Source organism: Odontomachus brunneus, unplaced genomic scaffold (assembly GCF_010583005.1).
Source record: "Odontomachus brunneus isolate Ranch 3 - 2012 unplaced genomic scaffold, Obru_v1 Obru_scaffold_035, whole genome shotgun sequence".
Taxonomy (NCBI): Eukaryota; Metazoa; Arthropoda; class Insecta; order Hymenoptera; family Formicidae; genus Odontomachus; species Odontomachus brunneus.
In genome coordinates, this window is record NW_022639485.1 from 548868 (window position 1) to 573241 (window position 24374).

General features: G+C 41.7%; 2 protein-coding genes across 7 annotated transcripts in view; both read left to right on the top strand.

Moving 5' to 3' along the window:
* Window positions 1-4469, top strand: part of LOC116843744 — a 41671-nt gene extending 37202 nt beyond the window's left edge. The window contains exons 3-6 of one of the 5 annotated variants that reach the window (XM_032814463.1): window positions 1894-1956; window positions 2508-2617; window positions 2786-2827; window positions 4410-4469. In XM_032814463.1, coding sequence (XP_032670354.1) covers window positions 1894-1956; window positions 2508-2617; window positions 2786-2813 — 201 coding nt within the window. In that variant the 3' untranslated portion in view covers window positions 2814-2827; window positions 4410-4469. Of the gene's footprint in view, window positions 1-1893; window positions 1957-2507; window positions 2618-2785 lie in introns of all 5 variants that reach the window. The other 4 variants (XM_032814461.1, XM_032814462.1, XM_032814460.1 and 1 more) reach the window with 4 other exon arrangements.
* Window positions 4470-4740: 271 nt separating this feature from the next.
* The window catches only part of LOC116843725, a 118874-nt gene continuing 99240 nt past the window's right edge, over window positions 4741-24374 (top strand). For both annotated transcript variants that reach the window (XM_032814406.1, XM_032814409.1), the window contains exon 1: window positions 4741-4758. In XM_032814406.1, coding sequence (XP_032670297.1) covers window positions 4756-4758 — 3 coding nt within the window. In that variant the 5' untranslated portion in view covers window positions 4741-4755. The remainder of the gene's footprint in view (window positions 4759-24374) is intronic.

The window sequence follows — 24374 nt, forward strand, 5'->3', positions numbered from 1 at the left end:
TTGGTAATGAATCGCGCGAAATGCTCGATCTTTTCGCGCCAAGCAGCAGTCATGGGCACACATCGATCCACATCGCTCCGCGTTTCTCGCGTCTTTCATCCGTCGAAAGTACGTCTCGCGCGTTAATAAGTCTCGGGAATGTCGAAAATAGCGATGTGCGATCGCCGCGGCGTATCGTGAAGAAGTCATTTGTAAGTAATCTTCTCGTTTTTCCTCGCAGTATATGCGGCCGCTGCTTGTCGCGACGTGTCGCGCCGACGTCCCTTACAATTGCTAAAAACATCGACTCGCTCAAGTAGCAATAGAATCGGACGATCGTTGGATTTATTGAACAGGAATTAGAAATGCGATGACAATCAGGGAGAAAGAGAGAGAGATGCGGAATATTCGAGCGGTTGCGTCAGCTTGTTAGGAAAAGAGATACGGAGAGAGAAGTATCTCATAGAGCGCGTTCTTTTCGGCCGCGCTGCCGTTCACATATTGGCGTATATTTTCAACGTGATTCAATAATCGCGCGGCCATCTTGATTCTCGATCTTTCTGCATCAAGTAACGGCCGTGGACACATCGATCGACATTGCTCCGCATTTTACACGTCTTTAACCCGTCGAAAATGAGTCTCGCGCGTTAATAAGTCTCGAGAGTGTCGAGAATAGCGATGTGCGATCGCCGGGGCGTATCGTGAAGACGTCATTTGTAAGTAATCTTTTTGTTTCTCTTCGCGATATATATAAAGTGATCAGATTTCCTAGCCCTGAATTCGGGACACTTCATAAATGAAACGAAGCGGGGGGAGAGGGGTAAAAATCTGAAAATAATTTGACAATCATTGAAAATGATGACAAATCGGTGTCCCGAATAGCACTCGAAAAAATTCGGAACAAAGGGTGAAAAATCGGGACGTCTGATCACCTTAGTAAACGACAAAGAAAGAGCGCGCGTATTTCGATTACTTTTTCGACGTGTTCGGGTAGTTCCGTAGCGACTTGTGCGTATTCGGAGACATCAGCCGCGACCTGAGAAAGTGCGTAGTTTGTGACGAGCGAAAACAATATTATCGAAAATATTTGTTTCGAAATTCATAACGTAACTGCACACTCGGCGGAGAGCAGCCGGGAGGAGGTAGATCGCAAGAAAATACGTCTTCGAAGAGAACAGATCTTTAGATATGAGTAAAGCAGATATACATATGCCGAGTCACGACGAGTCGAGTTGGACGGCATAACGTATCAGTGAATTAAAATCTTGTTGAAAAATCTCAACGTGAAATAAAAACTCACGCGTAGGCACAATACGCCGGCAATGATCGCGGAAGCGATAACGGTCGCAGGCACGCGACGAGCGCGATCAAAACATTGACTCAAGTGTAGCGGGCCGGGGAGCGTCGCGGCGTAATCCCTTTGTTTATCTGATCAACGGAACGCGAGTGAGGCACGCTTTGTCTCTCTCTCTCACTTCACGTTCAGTGATCATCGCATACGGACCATTTTCGACAGCGGTAGCATGTTGTAATATTAGAGGTAACTGTTAATCTTCACTTCTATTAGTTTAACACTCTGATTGTCGTGTCATTCATATTCAAGTGATGATGTCGTTTTAGGAATTTTACTAAGCACTCTTGTAAAAGTGTTTAATAGAAATAATCATATATAAAAATGTTAGACTATATAATCTTTAAGAACAGTATTATTTAAGACGGAATTTATTTCATGCGGTATTCTGTGAATTGTTTTAAATATGATGTTTAAAGTATTGCTGCGTGTAACTCGTTACTTAATTACTAGTTATGATCTAGAGTTAATCAAAACGTTAAAAGAGAAATATATATAATCGGTAGTTTTGACTATTTGATTTATTAGTGTAACTAATCAAGAAATTTACTTTTTCGTTCCAGATCTTCTCTTTACAACTGAGAATCAACGAAGATGGATTATTGGCAATACATTGGAATATTATGGTACCTATCACTTTCCTATATATTTATAAGTTTAACTTTCTGAATGTAAAGCCATTCTTATCTGCATGATATTAACTACCTAATACTCATGGTAATTAATGCATTGAAAAACGAAATATCTAAAAAATAAAAAAATATTTCTATGGGTACTGATAACATATTTACTTAAATTTAAATCCTTTTATTTAAATAGAATAAAAAATAGTTTTATATATGAAAAGCTAGTTTTAAAAAATGATATATTTTCTTATTTGAAAAATGTCTTAATATAAAAATAAATAAGTTATTAGTATCCATTGAATAAATATTTCTTGTTTTTCTTAAATATGTTTTCTCTCAATGAAACAACTAAATATTAAAGTTATAGATTACATCCTACACAGCATGAATGTCCCAAATACATCATAGGGATATCTTGAAGATATTGCATATCCCAAATATATCTTGAAGATATCCTTTTGATATATTTTGGATACTTCTGCTATGTGGGACGTTATCGTTCAAAACAAAATTACTTTGAATAAATTAATCAGGAAAAATTTACTTTTCAGACCTATCAGAGCCTGGGGCCACATAACGACTGTGGCATTGCCCGAGGATGTAGTTTCCGTGAATGCTGCACCGGAGGATCCGGTTCGGGCATAACAAGGTCGGCTCGAAGGTATATATATATTCATACATTTTCTATATTTCTGAGTTTGTGTTATCGATTGAATTATATATTTAAAAATCAATTGAATGATTGCAAAAAGCTAACGTACTTGCATTTATAAATATTTTTTTGGTTACGTTATTAACTCTAATCGATGGAATTATATTTTTGTTTCAGAATCGTTGCAGAATGTGGCCGACCTTGAGCTTCTGTGAAGTAGTAAGTCAAACAAATGAAAGTTGTATCAATAATTAAAAGTGGTGAGGATGTTTGTAGAATTTCAACAATGAGATTTACATAGTTTGTAGACTTTGGCATGTATATGTTTGTATTGTCCATCAATATTCACTGCTTGAAACAATTAGAGGATCATACATTTAAATGTCTGTATAATATTATATATCTGTCTATATTTGATAGACAGTTAGAATATTAGAAAGATCGTGTAAAATTACAACCGCGTATACAATTGTCAACATACATTTTTGAAATTAACAGAATAACAACAATGTTTAATCAGTGTAGTGTTTATGATACGAGCATCAATATTTATATTAAATTTTTGTGAATCGTTAGATTTTGTTTACTAGTCATTCCATCACTAAAATGTTGAATTATTCGACGAAACTCATGTTTATGCAATATGATCCACTGATTGTAACGACGATATTATTTGAACGTAAACGATATAACATGCGCCTCAAATTGGCGCAACAAAAGTGCGCAGCAAAATGGCGCACTCAGATCGCACAAAAGATTGTGCCAAAAATTGCGCATCCGAATGGCACAAAAGATTGTGCCACAAATTGCGCATTCAGATTGCATAAAAGATTGTGCCAAAAATTGTACATCTAAATTGCGCCACTAATTCGCGGAATTCGCGTTTGCTTACTTCGGTCGTGATACTATTTTACAATCGCGTTGTTCAATTATCATTTGAATTGCGAAAATTAGAATTGTAAATCTCATGAATGATTATTTATTTTCAAGGATTATTTGTTTTCAATAATATTCTTTTTTCGGGATTTCAAGTTCTATTTACTGAATTTTAACGTCTTCTTTTTCTTTTGAAAGAAGAAATAAGAAAGATTATGGGAAAAAAAGTTTCTTGCTTTATTGCCGAATAATAGCAAAGTTAACCAAAAGTACAGAATGAAGTATTGACATTTAATAATGTCACAAATTTTTCACGAGTTTGTAACAAATTATAATACAGTTTCAGTCGGAATTATCATTCGATAAATATATATATATATATATATATATATATATATATATATATATATATATATATATATATTCACTGTTTTCTTTAGAAAGTAGAATTTTCGCGAAATATAAATCTCACTTTTTGGCAGAATACAATCGTTCATGAAAACGGGATATTTCCTTTTGCTTTCTTTAGCTTATCGAGTGCATCACGATTTTTTATATGCGATACACGACTCAGTAATATATTTTCAAGGCGCTTTAGAAAATTGTCGTAAGTTTCTCGTTAAATTTCGTTCGTTAAGCGCCAATAAGATTATCGCTGTTGCAAGTGCAGCGAAATATTTTTTTCAGCTAATTACTGTTATGATCATCGCTGCTGCAAGTGCAGCGAAATATCCGTTAATCGCCGTTAAAATTATCGCGACCGCGAGTGCAATGAGATATTTCGTTTCGTGAAACTCCATAAAAATTATCGCGTTTGCGAGCGTAATAACATATTACATTTCGTCAAATGCGATTGTGAATTCAATGAGACATCTCATTTCGTCAAATACGGTTGCAAATTCAATGAGATATCTTGTTTCGTCAGACTCGATGAAAATTAGCGCGGTCGCGAGCGCAGTGAGATACTTTGTTTCGGCAAACACGATCGCGAATTCAATGAGACATCTCGTCTCGTCAAACGCGGTCACGAGTGCAATGAGACATTTTATTTCGCCAAATGTGGTCGCGAGTGCAATGAGACGTTTCGTTCCGTCAAACGCGATCGCAATGAGACATTCCGGTTCATCACACGCGGTCACGAGTGCAGTCAAGTGCCTTCGAGCAGTGATCGACGTGGACGACGACTGGATGCTAAAGAGGCTGGACGGATGCAGAGAGATGTGGTGGTGGACTCCCTTACATCACTGAACGTCGCTGAATAACTATCTGCAATGGTGAGTGTACTTTACGAACGCTTACATAGCGTCATTTTCCGTAGTGCACGCATGTAGACGTAAATCGCATTAACGATGAAAAGAAGTCACTGAGCGAAGGTTGCTTGTTTCGACAATTCGATAAATGCAATTTGAATAACGGCCCTTATAGACAGTATATCAGTTTGAGATTGATTAAAAAAATATTAAATTAATAATAGCGTCTGACAGTATATGAAAAAGAACAACTACTGTTCGTGATTTTATTACGATTCTCACGTCATTGTTCTCAGTCGTTGATGAAATTAAAAATAAATTACTCATGTAGTCACGTTATGGTGTATGACATTGCTCAACACATTATACAGTTTATAATTGCAAATTTTATATCAAGAGAATTTGTGTTGTAATGATGTAAATCTATCACGGTGACTTCTTATCGTCTCTTAGGATACAAAATGTTATTGAAGTATTCATAAAGATGAATACCAGATGTTATTTGCACAGCATCAGATGCGTGCTATATTGAATATTGCCATATTGAATATTGCCATATTGAATATTGTCATATTGAATATTGTCATATTGAACATTACTATATTGAATATTGAACATTACCACACTGGGAAAAAATATTGGAGAATTTACTTGGGATATAAACTTTATTCACAGATATAAATTTTATTTTATGGAAATAAATCTTATATCCCACAAGTAAATTTATAAGTATTTTTTTCTTAGTACATATATTGAAGATTGTCATATTATAAACATTCTCAAATTGCCATACTACAAATTGCAAATTTGATCATCGCGAGTTAAAAAAATTGCGGAATGGAGAACGTTACATAAGTTTAGGAAATTATGAATCTCTCGTAAGACATAAGTTTAAAGACAGTCGAGATTTTAAAGAAAATGATCTCATGATAAAGTAGTAGGAAAAGAAGTCTAACACATTATGACCACAACATTTTATTATTTTTTTTTTTATGAGTCGTGCTCTGAAAATTCATCAAAGAATTTTGACCATAGATTAAAGTGTGTTCTTCTCTGAATCAATTGCTTTGTTTTATTGATAAACCGTACAAAACATCCCAAACAGCACAAATTACTTAAAGATATTTTAAAAATGTCCAAAAGAAGTCTAAAATAAATAAGACATTTTTTGGATATCTTTAAGATAATCTTTTAGTAGATTGTGCTGTTCGTGATGTTTCAGGACGCAAATCTATTTGGAAAGTCACCGCGCAAAATATTGCGTATCTAGATGGTCTACGAGCCAACTTGAAAAACAATTAGAAATTAATAACACGCGCACATTTAGCAACCTCTAACTACTCAAACAAGACTATACGGGTGTGAAAAAAATTCATCGCGTCGAATCTCATCGTTATCTACCTATCTCAGCGGAAGCTAGAAATCTCGGCTTGGCGAATTATTCGGCGTGTTACGCACAGTGTCAGTGACAAATCTACGGTTACTTTATCGTCCGCGAAAGCCCCGAGCCGCGGCCGTTGTACCACTATCGCGCGTCATCTCGAAAAAGAGCCCGCGGAACAATCACTCGCGAGAACGCACGTTGCCGCGACTGAGATTCTTCCCGGTGCCATACGCTTTATCAAGATTCCAGCACGTTTCCAAGCGGCGGGATTACCTTTCAGCGAATCGCCTGGGGTCGCCGCGAGGGAATTGTGGGCGTTATGATGTATCGCGGGGGTGAATAAAATAAATTTACCGGTGCACGGCGCGCCGCGGGTAATACGATTTTCGCGAGCCGAACTCTCCAGGTGAGCTCACGCCGTCGACGTCGAAATAAGAACGACCGCGGGAAACCCCATCGTCGGCGGCTTCGCATAAATCCACACGCCACCGGCGTCCCACGCGCAAACTTCCTCGCGTGAACTTGGTAGAATTACTTTCGTATTAAGAGAGAAGGAGAGAGAAAGAGAAGGGCGTACGTTCCGCGCTGTCATAATTTACCCTTCCTTATATGCTTACAATGGTGTTAAGTTCGGATGAGTTAATTAATGGGTTATTAATCATGATATCCGCGCTAACATCTGCGCTTCTCACTTCGTAAACGTTCACGCTTCCCAGTCGGAAAGATTACAGTACACAGCTTAGCGCTTAGGGATCGCTTGTAATCATTGAAATCATTAGAGCTCCGATCACGCGCGTCCGTCCCGCCGACAGTTAATTCGACGGTGCGCCGCGATAAATCGTACAAATCGTTACAACGGTAACGCTTGCGTAAAAAGCCACGGCGTCGTGATGATCGTTTGTATGTACGTTGCTTCGTACCCGAAAGCAACGAGCACGCTTAACCGGCCGAGAGCGGCGTTTAACGTTAATTTCTCATGATCGGGCTTAATCGAGTCTCAGCCTCCCTGGGTCCTTGACCATGCTCAACGGTACATCGGCAAGGTCATACGATGCGAATTTATCCGACCATTCGCAGCTGGTTAAACAGCCAGCGGGCACGTGTGCATTTTTGCGTGAAGCGCGCAAGACTCGCACGCGGAGGGCATCGCGTAACGCTCGGCGATCATCCGAGAAAAATTTCCAAGGGATACTGGTCAGTATTTATTGGCCAATATCAATAATTAATTATATCAATAATAGCAATAATGAAACTGTATCAATAATGAATGAGGCTCCACGGGAAAAGAATCCATCTTCTGAAACATGAGTTTCACGTTATTTTTATATATTGTGTATTGAATAATAAAACATAATTGTAGAATTGTACAGAGTGAAAAGAATTTGAAAGAATTTTTTGTAAAAAGAAAAATTGGTAGAAAGCTGGAATTGGTAGCCGCTTACTGGCTAGGAGCTGGTCGATTTTCTACTCGGGCACGAGGCGCTTTTCCAGAGCGCATCTCGAGAAACTGTAACTCTCGAAATTGGAGCGGCTTTCCATACAGAACGCGTGGGGTGTCGTTAGACGAGGATTAAGTGAGGATCAGTGGGACTATATCCCGCGGCATAATCACGCGCGAGCGCATTAGACGTCTCGGCCGCTTTGTCGACGTTGTTGTTAATTCGGCCTTTTTCTCCCGGGTGCTGCGGCGGGCTAAGAAAGTAGGTCTCTCTCTCTCTCCCTCTCTGGAGAACGGTGTCTCGTTGTCGAAGAAGAAAGATGCTACGCGCGAGCGCGTGTCCACCAAAGCCCGCGGATACTGAGGAACGTACGCGAAAGAGAGAGACCGCGCGCGCGGCAAAAAGAGAGAGGCAGATCGAGCGCGCAGTGGACCGCTACACCTATCCTCGTGGCGTGTGTACCAGATGACTCTATAACACGCGAAGGCAATGTAGCATTTAATAGCACATACACGACCCGCGCTTATTTCCCTCGCGTGCCACTCGCGCCTCCCTGTATTCTGCCGCCGCTCAGCGGCGCCGTTGATCGCTCTATCGGTCTGTGATACAGTCCATTTCGCCGCGGTGGCTTTTTGTTAGCTCTGCGAAACTACGCAAACCCGTCCTCAAACGAACGAGCGAATCCCACATGATGATCGAAGCGTAAATCTTATGTTAACCGCGGCGTTTTGGGCCAAAGGTTACGATTCGATGCTCTCGCAACGAGCCGCCTTTTCATTTCTCTCGCTTTCTTCGAGAAAGAAATTTAGAATCGCGAATACGGGTTCGCAGTGATTCGTCAATCAAGACGGCACGTAATACGCTATGAAATGGCGATGTATAGCTGTTTGCATATATAGCATGTATAGCAGTTTGCGAAATTTTTTTTGGTGAGCTAATAATCACGTGAAGTTAATGAAAGGCTCAGTAAGGTTAAAGTAAAGAAAATTATCAAAATTTATTCAAACCAACATGTCATGTGAAATGTATTAATATGAAAATCTGGATATAAGTTTGAGAAAATTTATTGCTGTATCCGTGAAAAAAAAATATACATCATTGCATGATGTAAATTTAATAATTAATTTGGTACAGAATATTTTTTCGCTAATTAAATAAAAATTGCAGTTTTCCATCATTCAATTATCTTATTTCGTGATAATCGTGAAACCGTCCACCTGTTAAAGCGGCCACGCAAATCCACATTTTCCCGGTACATTCCCCTCCATATAAATCGTATTTTATTATTCGCGGCGATCGCGCACGGCGAGCCCCGTAAAATCCCGAGAAAACGCGCTCGTTTTTATTCGCAAGCGAGCGGGCGAGCCAAGGAGGAGCGCAGCAGCAGCGCGCGCGCGACACCGCTATTTCTGCAACGTGCCCGTGTAGCAGATGGCGCGGCTCCTGCGCTGGTATGCAACGCGAGCATGTAAACAATTCGAGTTTACAATGTCACGTATCCGCCTCGATGCTCCGAACGGTGCATTTCAGGGCGGCGGCCGCGGCCACGGTGGATTTCCCATTGACAATAAACGCCGCGCGGTTACACGATACGCGCCCACGTAACTGTACACGCGGCAATAGCGTAACGGACGCGCTACGTACGTAAAATATTCATAATCCGCGGGAGAGCGCTTTTCCCGCGGCCTATGCCGGACGCGCGCACGCCGCGTAAATCAACCCGCGATCCTGATTTCTCCTCCCCCTCCTTTTTCTTTTCTTTTCCTTCCTTTTTTCGCGCGCCGTGACAAGCGGTCGGCTTACATATTATACGTGGACCATGCGAAAAACCATCTTCCAGTTAGCGGGAGACGGCCGCGTCTCACGCCTCTGCTCGTTATGCGATCGCTAATAAGCCTTTCCTTCTCAGCAATTCAAATATGGCGAACGACTAATTGCGGAAAGTGGTATTATTATCGCCTCGGTTGTGTATACGACTCGGTAATCCGCGGAGTTAAACTCGTGAATTTAGAGGCGATTGCGGGCAGCATTATCGTTCAGCTGAGACCGCCAGGTAGACCGTTCGACGGCGATAAGCCGGACGTTGCTTGTCGTGGACGATGTCGCGACTTGAAGAGGCGGTGTCGTATCTGTAATTTGAATGCGGACTCTTGCAGACTTCTGCATATTACGAGTTAAAACTTTATCGCAAAGTGTGTCATAAGTGTGTATAATATAATATCACATATTAAAAGAATACTTGCACGAACTTCGTTTCGTTTCTTATCGTGCAGGTCTTTATGTATCCTGTCAATTATATTACATAGAGAGTCTCATTTTAAATAGACCAGCCGAATATCTTGAACACATAGATAAGTTGACGCGTACATTATTGTTGATAAAAATTTGCAAAGTTGTATTTTTCACTGATAAATAACTTCTAAACTATTGGACTTAGATCACATACGTCTTAGGCATTTTCTACGCAAAATTGGGTGATTTTTTAGAATTTGCTACAAAAAGTACCACTTTCTGTTTAAAAAAACAAGACTTCCATATGACTCTGGCAAATGATCGTACTTAAAGTTCAAGGTCATCGTCTTTTTCCCCCCTCAAAACCGCATAAATGTCTGTTTTGTCTGAAACATTTTTGTCTGCCGGGCTCAGTTTTCGAGATATTCGGCTGTTCGAAATGAGACCACTCTGTGCAGAAGTCTGCGGTGTTGGCTCGCGGGGACGCGACAAAGTGAACGAGACATGTTCTTCTTTTGTTTTCTTTCCCTTTCCTTCGTAAGCGTAGTAAAGTGCAAAACAATAGCGGTGGCGGCGACGCAGCGCCGCGATTCCCGTGTGCAAATTTAATCGCGCGAACAAAACGTCCTCCGGATCCGCTTCGTGATTGTTTTATTATCACATTGTTCCGCAATTCGCGACAGCCTAGTTGGTTTACGCGCTCCTCGCTAATTTGGTCTACGTGCGCGCGCGCGCACTATTCGCCTAATGACGTTTTAATAGCGGAACATAGCGGCGACTCGGCGACAGAGATAGAGTTGAGTCTGTTTCTTTCCCTCGTTCTTTTGCTTTCTTTTCATTTGCGGACATTATCTCTTATTTACAAATGTCACCCTCCGTTTCGCAGTTCCGCTGCGTTTTCTCTCTTTCTCCCTCCCTCCCTCGCTCTTTCTCTCTTTCTCGCTGGCTTGCTTTCTCGGCGGCGTGTATGCGTGTTCGGAGTTAATACGCGTGGCCGGCGCATTCTTTCAGGTGCACACGAGCAGCGTCACATCCTGTCTTAACGTTATTCGCGATTGAATGAGGTACGAGCGACACGCAACCGCAGCACATGTGCGAGCGTCTACTCGCGTTCGCAAGCGAGCGAGCGCACGCACACGTTCTGTTCTTCTTGCGCGTCTTTCGCTCGCCTCCTTTCCCGTTTCGCCCCCCTCGGCAGTGTACATTCATCTACCTTAATAGCCGCTCGCGTACCGGAAGGTCGGCGGATAATGCCCCATAAATTGCCGGAGATTAATCCGGCTTATACGGCCGCTCTGCGCTCGGCACGGCCCGGCGCGGTATCCGCGTCAATTTAGACGCCGGGACCGGGTGCCAGGTGCAATAGTAAGTAGGTGGCCCTTCGGTGTCCCTTTCCGCTGTGGGAGATGCCTCCTCGATCGTGGACGATCGTGGACTTCGCGATGCTGCGAGATCTGACGAAAAGCACACGTAAGGTAAACGTCCCAGTGGTCGAACATGCATGTTCCAATGATTGACATATTGGTTTTGTATTTTTCTTTGTTGAAATGCTTTTACAAAATAATATAATAAATGAAAAGAAATATTTAGTTACTTTGTAATTTTGTTTCATTTATTGATAAGCATCTTAAGAAACACAAGTATATTATTAGCAATTCAATTATCGGTACACGTTCAATCATTAGGACGTTTACCTTACTCTAGAAATTCGGGAATTGTGCTCGGACAATTTTGCCATCTCGGAAGACACATCAATCCACTAAGGATGAGAGTTAGTTTAAGTGATTATTTTTCCATTTTATATGAGCTATTTATATTAAAGGAAATTCAGTCTATTATTTCAAAGAATTTTTATGCTCCTTAGTAAGATAAACTTTATCGACAGTTTACTTGTGCGCTACCAGAAAACACGGTAAAAAATTTAAAAGAATTTCTAGAAGAAAAGACTCTCTGTATGTTGTCTTCAAGTAGGTGATTATTGACCGGACGCGCAGATTTGTATCGCTCATTGGCGATTCCCTAAAGGTTTAAGAGATATAATAGCTGACACGATCGTAACGGTATATAATGATCCGAAATGCCACTTGAAATCGCTTGATCACCGTTCGTTGATAATTCGGCGAAGGGGGGAGGTGGCGGAAAGAAGCATCACTCCTGCGACTTCTTAAAGGATTTCCCTTCGTCGTTACGTGCGAGCGCGCAGAACTGTGCTGGCTGGAGACGCGCTTGGTAACGGTACACGACTCGTTTCCTCGCGAATACCATTTGATTTGACATCGGAGACCCGGTGTGTGCGGCGGCAATTTTATCCGTATTCATCGCGCCGGCGAGCCGGAGTAATAAACGTTTCATTCGAGAACCGGGAATAATATGGGTAGCCCCCAATCTCGACGGTTTGCGGCGGCGACTTCACTCCCCCCGCGCCGTAACTGTACTGTTGTTTAACTATTCGTACACAACATCGTAATCTCCACTATTACGTGCGAATAAAAAACATACAGCGGGCCAATATATCGGCCGATGATTACCGCGGCAGCAAGCGGATCGCTCCGATCATATTCTTTTGGTCGCTTTTTTTAGCCCCGTCGTCGGGAGAAATCAGTCAAGTCTAACGAGAGCTCGTAGCTTTCCACGAGCGATGATGCTTGAACGATTCGATAAGAATTTTAACTATCGGCGGCCCGCGGAAATTCCTGTCTAAACAGCCGCTCTCCGCGCGCGTCGATGCAAAATGAGACGCGCACCTCGGCCAATAATTATTCCCGCGAAAGCAATTATCTGAGGAGGCCCAAGTGTTCCCGGTACAACGGGGGCACGGCTCGTGACGTGCGCGTAACAACCTGAGAAATATGGTATGCATTTTAGTAAAAGTTCATGAAATTAATCGATTAAAAGTCAGTCCCCCCATTCGCCCGTTCCCGTTACCGTAACGCTCACGTTTGCTCTCCGAGGACGCTTCACATATCCCGGATGCTCCTGAATAGAAAAATTTCCGGGAAAAAGCTGGCCACTAGCCAGAAACTGGCTGGTTTTTGCTGTGGCTAGGATATTTATTAGATGGTAACTGTTCAGAAACTGACCAGGAAGATCCTGACCAATGTTTCTTGACCAGTTACTAGCTAGAAAACAGGCAAGAAAAAGCTGATAAACTAAAATAGAAGTCCAGTAGAAACTCGAGAAATACTAGTATTTCTTGGTCAGTTATTGGAGAAATGATAATTAAAAATAAAGCTATCAATAACGAATGAGTTTCCACGTGAAAAAAGCTTTACTGAGAACACGAGTTTCACCTTATTTTTATATTGTCTATCGAATAATAAAATGTAAAAATTTATAATATAAAAACAATGAAAAATGTTTGAAACAATTAAAAAAAAATTATTAGTAAATTAGATACACTGAGAAAAAATGGTCTAATTAAAATTATAATTATCTTCGGCCACAACCACATATTGTTTAGTGATTTTGACACGAAAATGGTAGTGACAATATAAGATTATTATCACTAACATTATAGTAGAATCTACTAAAAAAATGGCTCTCTGGACTATAATTTATAATGATTATTTCTCTATGTGTGGTTGTGTAATTATAAATACCAAATATTTTTTATCAGTACAGAAACTGGTCAGAAAATAATTAGAAACTGTTCAGAAACAGACTAGTTGCCAGACTGCTGTCCAGCTGTTGGCGAAGCAAGCGTTTAAACTGACCAGTTTCTGAGCAGTCATACTAGTCACAACTAACCTGAACGGTTAAAAAAAAACTGGTCAATTTTCTACTTGGGTTCCGCGCATGTCGTTCTTCACGTTTCAACGAAACGCGACGAGTCACGCGCTCGAATTCTACGCAGGTGGAAATGCATTCCGCGTCTGGAAACAGCTCGGCTGCGGGCGTTCCGCGACGCGGAATGCAGAAACACAAGGTGACAGCAATTATCGATTCGGCGGAAACGTCAATCGCAAAGGAACTTCTGAAAGCGTAGCCGCCTCTCTCGAGCCGATTGACCTTTGCTCCTCCGAGATTTTTAATTTATCATCACGGGCAGACACGTGGCACGTCGCGAGGCTCTCGAACGAAGAGGGTAATTATGGCCCGATCTCTAATAGAGACGCCAACGTAAGAATGCGAGCTCCATCAAGCCTCGTCGAGCTTCGACGAATCATGTAAATTAGATAGATGAATGAAATTATAGTGATCGCTGTCGTCGGCCTCGTCGCGCGTCTCGTCTCGTCTCGTCGAGGTGGAAAAATAATTTTAATCGGACAGTCTTCGCGCGAGTGAACACGCAGGATTCGTGTTAATCGACTCGAAATCAACTGGCATTATGGGGGGATTGCATACCGTAATTCCACAAATTAATAGAATCCACGATCATGAGGAAAAGAGAAGAATTAATTTTCGCCGGGATCGAAGTTCCGTTCTCACCAGCGCGCTCCTAAAATATTTCACGTTACGGTTTGCTGTTCTAGCGGTATTCGCGGATGCCTTGAATCATTTTCAGGCCAAGTCTTTTCGGTCACCCATTCATATCTTTCCGTTGAACGGTTCTTCATGGTGGAACACAAACCGGTAAATACACACATCTTTCGCTTTATCCGAGGCGATATGTTTGTTCCGGGAAAACTTTCGATTTTAACATAATAAAGGAACGTTGTGGACTCAACCAATTCTTTGGAGTGCGATAAACTCATACCGTATTCAGTGAATCATTGAGTACATGACACGTGGAGTACGCAAATTCCGGGACTAGGAATCTTAATTTCGTTTCGGATCTTTATACACATAGTTATAAGAAAAATATATTTCATCTTATAATATATTTTTATAAAATGAATATATTAAGTAGTTCTTGAAATTGCACGAGGTCTCTGGCACGTCATTGTATATATGAAGAAAATATTGTAGTAAAAGTTAATTGTGTTAAAAGTTAATCAAATTTTTCTAATCTTGTAATTACAGTTAAAATTACAATATATTTGTCTAAAAATATCACGTATATACGTTAGATTTTTTACTATAAAATTATTGTAATTATTTGGATGTTTTTTTATATCGCATAGATGAAGTAGATTGTCAAATTTACTATTTCTACAATAATTTATAGTATTTTATTTCAGTATAGTTCAGCTTTACGAAAAACATTGTAAAAAAATATAAAATTTATACATAATTTTCCCTACAATATTTTCTGCGTGTGCTTTCCCATAAGGAACACATGACATGTCAGGGACTGAATTTCAACCCAAAATTCCAGATCAGTTAATATCTTTTAACATATATGATGTAGGATATTCAATATAATTTACTTCAGAATATACGCGATATTTGTTATTACCGAAACATTCTGTATACCTTCTGATGCGTTAATATGCTGCTGGTTGCTCATCTTTTTTTATTTACGTGCGCCTATTCTCTTCGTTACACATTATGTTAATGAAGTTACATTAACGAGGAAGGAAGTTTCTGCTACTGACGTTAATCGCCATAATCCACCGTAGTACGGGCGCGGATCATTTGCATAGCACCCTGTTTGCAGTATCGTACTTCGTTAACTGACATCTCGCGATCTAAGGCACGAAGGGGCGTGCGACCAGAAAGCAATTATTTTCATCGTTAAGATTGCGAAACAATCGAATAATCTGCCAGTAAAAACGTAAGGATGTGCCGCTCGGTGCGGAAGCCTTCCGTGCGAAAGTTGCAAATTTCTTTTCATCCTCCCGACGATAATATGTTCCGCGCTGTCGGATGTTGCGGATTAAAAATATTGTTCCAACTCTCATTAGACACGCGCGCGATCTCCAATTCGCGCTTAAGATCCTGAAACGCGGAGCAATCGGGCGGTTTCTGAGAATCCGACAGATGAACAGAGATAGCTATCGCGCAGAGTTCATTGTAGATTTTCACGCGACATTTCGACAGGACGCTATTCTAGACTCATACCCGCGATAGATATACTTTTCTGATTTTTCAAGCTGAAACAATGTTATACGTGTGATGTTCATATAAGAAAAAATAAAATTTAAAATTCACGTTAGAACTACCAAGGGAGTCAAAATGGCTCGTTTGTTATTTCTCACAGAAAGTTATCTAAGTTTATAACGGTGCATTTTATATCTTTAATTAACATTGAATAAAACTGGAGAGGATAAACAAACATCTTTTCTCATGTATAATAAGTAATTAGGATTAATTGTATAATAAGTAATTAGGATTTTGTGTCAGGCAAAATGAAAAATTTGTATTTTTAAGTGTCATAATTTTACGAAACAATATATGCGTGGTTTTATTTTTCCCCATTCTTCGCATATATTCTTTCACAAAGTGATAACGGCACAAAAATACAATCGCTTTATTTTACATAACAAAAACGAAATTACTTATTACACAACTCAATATTTTTTTCAGAAATCTTCCATTTTTTTATGCTGAATCAGACTATAAAAAAAGTAAATAAACATTCTTTCCCTTGCATTACGAATTTTTTCGAAAACCTGCCATTTTGATCGCTCTGGCGAAAATAGATCGTCAGCCTCGGTAGTTTTAGGGTTATAAGCGCATCTTTTTCACGCCGTGCGTCCGGAACAGGGCCGCAGGTCCGTGACGAACGTCCTTCCGTTTTCTTCCGTTCCCCTTGTGAGACCCAACGCCACCGTTCGCCACGTCACGAGATCGCAATTAGGCGCGTGCCGACCGCGATCTCGTGTTGATCTCGGTAGCGGGTGGACGGCATCGCCGGAAAATATAATTGCGGCATTACTATGCGGAAAGTTTGGGTTGTCACCGCGACGCGTGCGACCACGACGAATCAGATACCGTAATCTCCTTTTGTTACGGCGGTATACGCGTGGCTCCGATATATACACACACGCGTTACATTGTCCGCGAGCATGTTGCGCGCTCGGTTATACGAGTACGAGCGATACGCACACGCGCAGCTGTGTGTTCCCTCAATTAATAAAAGTACTGCAAAAAACGGGATCGCCATTGTAATTAAAGCGCGATACGGAAGCTACTGCTGCTCCGAGCCGAGCCACTGCACGGAGCAGCAAGGCACGAGGAGAGCGAGAAGGTAAATCGAAGTGAAAGAGTGAGAGTAAGAGAAAGAGAGAGGACAGAGAGAAGGGGGGCAAAAACAGAAGAAAAGAGAATAAACATGGGAAAGATAGAGAAGAGGAAGAGAAGAGTGGACACCGGTCACGCTTCATGCCAATTTAACTCGGCCTGGATGCACGACGACGAGGACGAAACGAGAGAGAGAGAGAGAGAGAGGGGGGAAGGAGAGGAACGAGAATGAAGAAGTCGAAAAAAAGATATATAAGAGAATGGAGAGAGAGAAATGGTCGCGCGACGCGAGCCACAATTTACGAACCTGCGTCGTGATGTAACTCTTATTTACGCTCGTGTTAGTATCTCGCGTAGCGATGTATTTATCACCCGTTGATTATAATTTATTTTTACGTTCCAACCGCGTGAAGGCATGCGCGCGACAATAACAGATAGGAAATTGCAAATTACAGGATTAAATAGACGCGTCGAAGGTGGGGAATTCGATTTTAAGTGCCGATTTTAATTCCACTTTCAGGAAGAGAGACAAATACACACACAGAGAGAGAAGGGGGGTTGGTTTGGATTTTAATTGTCGCGTTATTTAACAGCCTAATGTATCAAATAATAAAATCATACGACATTTAGTCGTAATTAACTATCCTTTCGTCCCATATATGCTTTATTTTAGGTCCCATATGTGCTTATATTTTAGGAACTTAAATGCGCTATTAAAAAATTTGCTATATGAATTTATACGAGAAAAACCAGTAATATTTTCTCCATTTGTACGACGAATATACGCGACAACTTATATTGATGTGCATTGCAACGGAGGACGCGCACGCGGAAGCGACGAGCGCGAGAAATCGCGGAAAACGACGCGGAAAGTTGGAGAGAAAAGAGAAGAGAGAAGAGCGAAAGAGGCAACGATGATGACGACGCGAGCTTGGCGAGCGTGCGAGTGAACCGGAAGGCGAAACGACTTTTTTTTGAGAGAATAAACACTCGCACATGACACTGGAGCGCGACGCAGTACCGTTTTTTCCTTGCTTCTTTCTCTCACTCTTTCTCTCTCTTTCGCGTGTTACTCATTTAAATGAGATTTATCCGTGTACGCGCCCACACCTCAAATGAGTGAGAGATCGCGTGACGCGGCGGGCAGTCCCACCGTTAATTGACGTCGATGATTATTCGCTCGGATGACAGCATAAATTTCGTTTGACTTAAAAAATCTCCAGACACGTTTCTTCGCAACAGGAAGAAAAAAGAATGAGAGGCGCAGTTATGAAGTCACAAGCATGAAGGAGAAGGCTAAAATGTTGGCCATTAATCAATTAAAGTTTTAATAATAATCGGTGAATAATAATCAAAATTGATCAAAATCTCCATGTATGTAATCACACAGATAATTGATTAATTAATATATAATTAATCAATTAGTATATAATTTAAGTATATAAGTTATTAGTATATAAGTTAATTAGTATATAATTAATGAAATCAAAGTTTCATCAATGTATAATGTATTAATGTATAATAAGTTTCATCAATGTATTAATCAAATCAATATTCAGAATTAATCAGTCATCATATATGTAATCACAAATAATTTAATCGACTGATGGAATTATTTATTAAGGAAACACATTATCTTCTTAGGTCGAAGAAGCAACAATATTCAGGAATTTATTTAAAGAAAACTATTAAATGAATATATAATATTTGAATTTTATACGTGTAATTAAGTAATGTTTGCATTTAAGCAAAAAAATGTGTGGTTCTTTGGATCGAAATTTTCATTCTTAAACAAATTAATTTTGTTACTCATTTTCAAGAAGAAATTAAAGTTTTTTATTAAAATTCGCTTGTTTTATTTTAAAAGAATCAGAGAAGCGGATACCATGACGTTGTTTTCGCACGAAAGATAAAAATAACTGTGTTTCTAAATATAAATATTCTCTAAATATATTTTCTAAATATATATTACTTAATTAGATATATAAAATTCTCAAATCTCTATTCACAATTAATAGTTTTCTCCCAATAAATTCCCAAATATTGTTGCTTTTTTGAAAAATTCGTCTGCTTAATTAGTGTATAATTAATGTCGTCAATTGATTAAATTATTCGTGATGGCATACGTAACAACTGATCAATTGTGATTATCGATTTGCCGGTTATTTTAGTCAACTAAAATCTTATTCGATTAATGTGCCCGACATTGATTGCATTTCACGAAACTCTCAGTTATGGCGAATTAATTCTGTCATGATATCGCGATGTCCAGCGATCACTGCCGGTAATCATTTCGATGCTGGACGTGGGAATCGGTCGGATTCCTGCATGTTTTCGACTCGAATGTACGCGGGACACGCACGAATGGCGTATTACGTAGGAAATTAAACTAACTGAATTTATCGAGAAGCGGTGATCGATAAAATATCAGGCTATATCAGGGTATATCAGGCCTTTCGATATCTCCCGCAACGGCGCGACCGTGCAATTAGCGTCGCGCCGGCGACGTTTCCGGAGTCCATGTAAATTAATGATATTACGGGAACGGCTTAGTGAACCATGGAGGATTATTGCAAAGTGTCATGATATTACATCCTCGAGAGGCCGCCGCGGTATCCCTCGGTGTAATTTATATGAGGAAGCGGGGAGATTTATGTTGCGCAGGAAGAGAGAGCAGCATAGTAACGTCGCGGACGATTACGCGAGAAGTGTCGTTTTCGAAGGAGGCGCGCGCGCGCTGGCTCCTTGTAGCCAGCGAGGGGTAGTTGTTAGGGCCCCATCGCTGCGAGAGCCCACCGCAAGATCGATTACAATTCCCTCCACAGTCGTCTTTCACAGTTACCTCTCTTTCGAGATCGCTCGCGCGCCCGACTACCGCGATCGAGATTCGCTGTTTTTGCCGGCGCGCATATCTCGTTCGCCTTATTAGGCGCTGTATTCACCATAAGGCTGTCTTCATGTACCGTGAAAAATATCGTTTAGAAGCAATAGAAGCTCCCGCAGTTAGGCTTCGCGATGAATCTCCGGCGTCGGTTATCCTACCCTGGGAACTTGCTCTCCCTCGCGAACCTCTTCTCCGCGTTCTTGCCGCGATTTTAGTAAAGCAAATAGGGCGACTAACTCTTAATTAACCAAATTCGGAATACTGATCGTAAAAAATCGTGACGCAGCCGAAAAATCGGGATTTTTTCATTGGTATATCAGATTACGAAGTACCACGCAATATTGACGTATGTATACGTTAATCGGGGACTAAAAGGTCTGTAATTTTTGGAATAAGTTTGTGAATTCATCCTTCTTGTTCAATAAGAGCATTCTCCCATTGGAAAATAAATTCTTCCGTTAGACAAGATGGGGAGTTTACGAACTCACCCAAAAATTACGAATCTTTTAGTCTTCGACTGTACACACTGCGAAAATAGCTTTAACATTTTTTGTTCTAGCATAAAAAAAAATACGTGATAATGAAATTTTATATTATTTATCTTATACATTATATAAATCGTGACAAATGGCGTTCCATCTAAGGTTCTTTCAAGACGCCACTAAAGAGCCGAAAATCGGGATGTCCCGCGAAATTCGGGACGATTGATCACCTTAGTGGCAAGTGCCGTTGGTGCAGTCGCAACAACATTCGCGGGGGATGGAGAGGAAGGGGTTGGTGGAAATGGCGCGTGGAATAAAACGTAATGCAACACTCGCTGGCAATTTCGTAGTGAACGCAACTTCATTACCCTAATCTCGCGGCGCGATCGCGGTCGATCTATGCCGGAGGCGCGACGCGTCTCCGTAATACGAGGACGACACCGCACGCCATGCGCAGTCCTCTCCATAGTCGCACCATACGTCGGAGATGGAATCGCCTCGCCGGTGTGTAATTCGAAATGATTTTCTCGCGACGACGCCTCTCTGCCTTCCCTGCTGCTCTCTTTCTCCCGATCTGTCTGTCTGCGTCTGTCCGTCTTTCTTTCTCTCTTTCTTTCTCTCTTTCTGCTTGCACCGATGCACAGCGTGTCGAGCGTGACACACGCTCGACCAGATTCCATCTCGCGATTCTCCCGAGCTCTGTCGCTCCCTTACGGTGCCCGCTCGTGCGTGAATCGTACCTCGGCATAATACGCCGCCGGATCGGCCGTTTTATATTATTAGTCAGCGAGTCGGGCAAGAGAGATATCGCGGTCGGTGCAGCGAGCGCGAGAGAATCGGCTGTGAGATGGAGAAAGAGAGAAAAAATCGCGCGGAGTGGAGCGGGTGGATGCAAGGAGGAGACGAAGATCGTGGAAAAGAGAAGAGAAATTTCCGGGCGGTCGCGTGGAATCGCCGTTGTATATTAATTACGATCGCGGGTCGCGATGCGTGCGACTTGTCAGCGCCGTGGACGCGTGACACGTGTTAATCTCACGGAGGAAAGCTTGGCATGAGAGAAAAGCTCCGGTGAAAAATTCAGAAAATGATACCGAGCGTGTGTAATTTGCTGGGACAGCGGATAGGATTCGCGGAGGATAAACTTGAGGATTCGTAATGCGTGCGAGCACTGTAATAATGTTAATCCATTTGCATCAGAAGTGGATACATCCGTTCATTTTCGCCTATCCATCATCACGGAAGCGGGTAGTCGTGATTTTTTTTAATCAAGACAGCTTAAACATAAATTACGTGTTTTGATGCATTTCATTACATTTGATATATGGAAAAAATTAATAATTTTGTAAGACTATTGGATAAGCAAAATAGGATAAAAAACATACAATTATTGAAGTTGTCCTTCTTTCATCCATGAATGATCGTTGACAGAAAAACCTGGTTTTTCTTATAACCAGCACGGTTGTTCACGGTTTCAGTGGTGAAGTTTTCTTTTGGTGTCATAGAGTGTGCAGAGGCAAGAAATATAATTGCAATGGTGTTGGTCGCGAGAAAAACTAAATTTTTCTAGAATGTCAATGACTCTCTAGTATCAGTTTCTACCAATATCAATTAAATCTTGATTTGAGTTTAGATCTTTGTCTGAAAAGATTTTAAACTCGAATTAAGGTTTAATCGACATTGGTAGAAACGGTAAGAGAGATGTTAATAATTTGAAGTATCAAATTTTCAATTAAGTATCAATTTTTAATTAAGTTTTGGTCATATTTTCGATCCTTTTCATTGTGCGATAACGCATCTACATAAAAAATACAAAGTTTTCAGATACTATACAGGAAAAAAATTTAATGATGATGAGCGTAGTTTTCAAATCTCCCAATGATGCAAATGGTCCTAGTAGGAAAATCTCCAGGAAAAATAGGTCATCTAGCCAGGATTTTTATTGACTAAGATTTATTAGATAGTAACTGTTCAGAAATTAGATAGAGAAAAATTTTGTCTCATACAATAGTGAATAATTTTGCACGTGAAAGAATTCTGTAAAACACGAAGAGTTTCACATGTTTTTTTTTCATATTGAGTAATAAAATATAATATTTTACAGTAAAGAATCAAAAACTGATTAAAGACTGGTCAAAAACTAGTCAGTAACCATAATTCCTGGTCAGTTACTGAAAAATCACTCTTCCTATTTGAAGATTAATGCGTTTTGAATCACGTCTCATCGAAGGGTACGGGGACTAAGAAAGTCCGGAAGGACTCCGCGCGGCTGCCGGAAACCGGGGGAATGACGCGCGAAGAGGAACTCGGCGAGGAACCGCATAAAAATGAACAGGGCGGAGCGACAAAGGAGCAAATTGAGAGCAGTCCTTCGATTTTATCGTCGTTACGCTGCGCGCACTTATTCGCCGGCGAATAAAAAGACCACGACGACTGGAGGCGGGCTATGGCCGGGAGGCAGAGGCGGATTGAGAGCGAGTTCGCGCGCTCTCGCACGGAGAGAGGAAGAAGAAGAAGAAGAGAGGATAAAGGGAAGCAATAATGCAGGCCTCTCTCGCGCGTTTTCTGCAACACATCCGCCGTGCACACCGCTCCGGCGCGCCTTCTTTTCAACAGCCGCGCATCGAAGGTCGGGTGAAGGGGCGGGAGGGGGAGGGGACCAGTTTGTTACGGGCGAGTCCGAGGACCTTGCTCCTTCGCGAACGACCTTGGGCGACCTTGAACGCCGCCCGAGAGTGAGCGTCAGCAGTCAGTCGTGTGACTGTTCGCCGCTGCCGGTGCTTTGAGGCCGCGCCGAGATTCCCGGTTCGCGTCATCCTGTCATTAATCCCCGCGAACGGCTCTTTCCGCGGTAACTTGCGAAATAGCGGCGTGCTGGCGTGCGAGAAGCCGCGGATCCGATCGTCGTTCCGCTCGTGGAAAAGCTCCCCTGCCGCGGCGGGAGGCCACGTAAGGGCGTCGTTCCGGCACTTTGCCCGCATAATAATTGCTATATTTTAGCGCACAATATTGGCGAATGCTAATGACGCCGATCATTTAAGCACCCCAGTGGCCGCACGCAACCGCTATCCCGTTCGCCGTTCGCGGCTCATATCGAGTTTCCGCGATGAGACGTGTTGGGAACACATTCGAACCTGGAATCTGGCTCGGCGTTTCCTTTTCGTGGCGATATTCCCGGAACGCGCGTGTTCGATGCGGCCCGTCAGCCACCAAGAGAGAGAGAGAGAGAGAGAAAGAGAAAGAGAGGGAAATGGATAGAGAAAGGGATGATGAGGCTCTGGAATTCGCAATGAGGGGTTTCGAATTCCACGGCCGTTCCGTCCGCGAGTCGGCTGCTGCGAGAATTTGCTTTATGTAGCGCGTCGGGGATGCATCTCAATATCTCCGAGTGGAACCAAGCGGATGATTTGTAGCAGGCATCGTAGCTCGTTTCGCCGTTAAATGGTTACGTCGAGAAGCGCGGGAAAACGCTCCGCCGTTCGAGATGATGACGACGACGTCGCGCTCTTTCTCTCTTTCTCTCTCGCGAAGTCGGCAAGACGCGCCCGGGTCCGGCGAAACCGTGTCCAATCTCCGCGATCGTGTATCTCCATTAGATGTACAGTTACGATACCGGCGTGTCGGTATTGTAACTGTACCGCGTTGTAGGCACTTACGGGCCCTATTGCGAGTCCTTATCGCGCGCGAGGATAAATCCCACGTGTATGAAGTTGATGACGTTTTGAAAAATTATAGGTCACTCGTCGTGCAGTAGCTACGTTCATTGCTTATACCGCGCGAAACGAGGTTGCATGGACAGAATAACGTGTTTCTCAGCTTCATGCTAGCTTTCAGCAGCTTCCCCTTCGTCTCGCGCGAATCTGTCATCTGATCGTCGACAAGAAAATTATCTCATGGTCTACATCAGATTAGTCCAAATAAGTATCGAGCTTGTATAAAGTGATGTTATCGGGCTCTGTTTATTAATGAGATCATTATGAGATTATTAATAATCCTTATTACTAATAAAATTCTGATTGTCATGCTATGTTACATGACTCATCAATAATATGATCTTATATAAATCAGATAACTGATTGGGATGCTCTCTCTCTCTCTCTCTCTCTCTCTCTCTCTCTCTCTCTCTCTCCCTCTCTCTCTCTCTCTCTCTCTCTCTC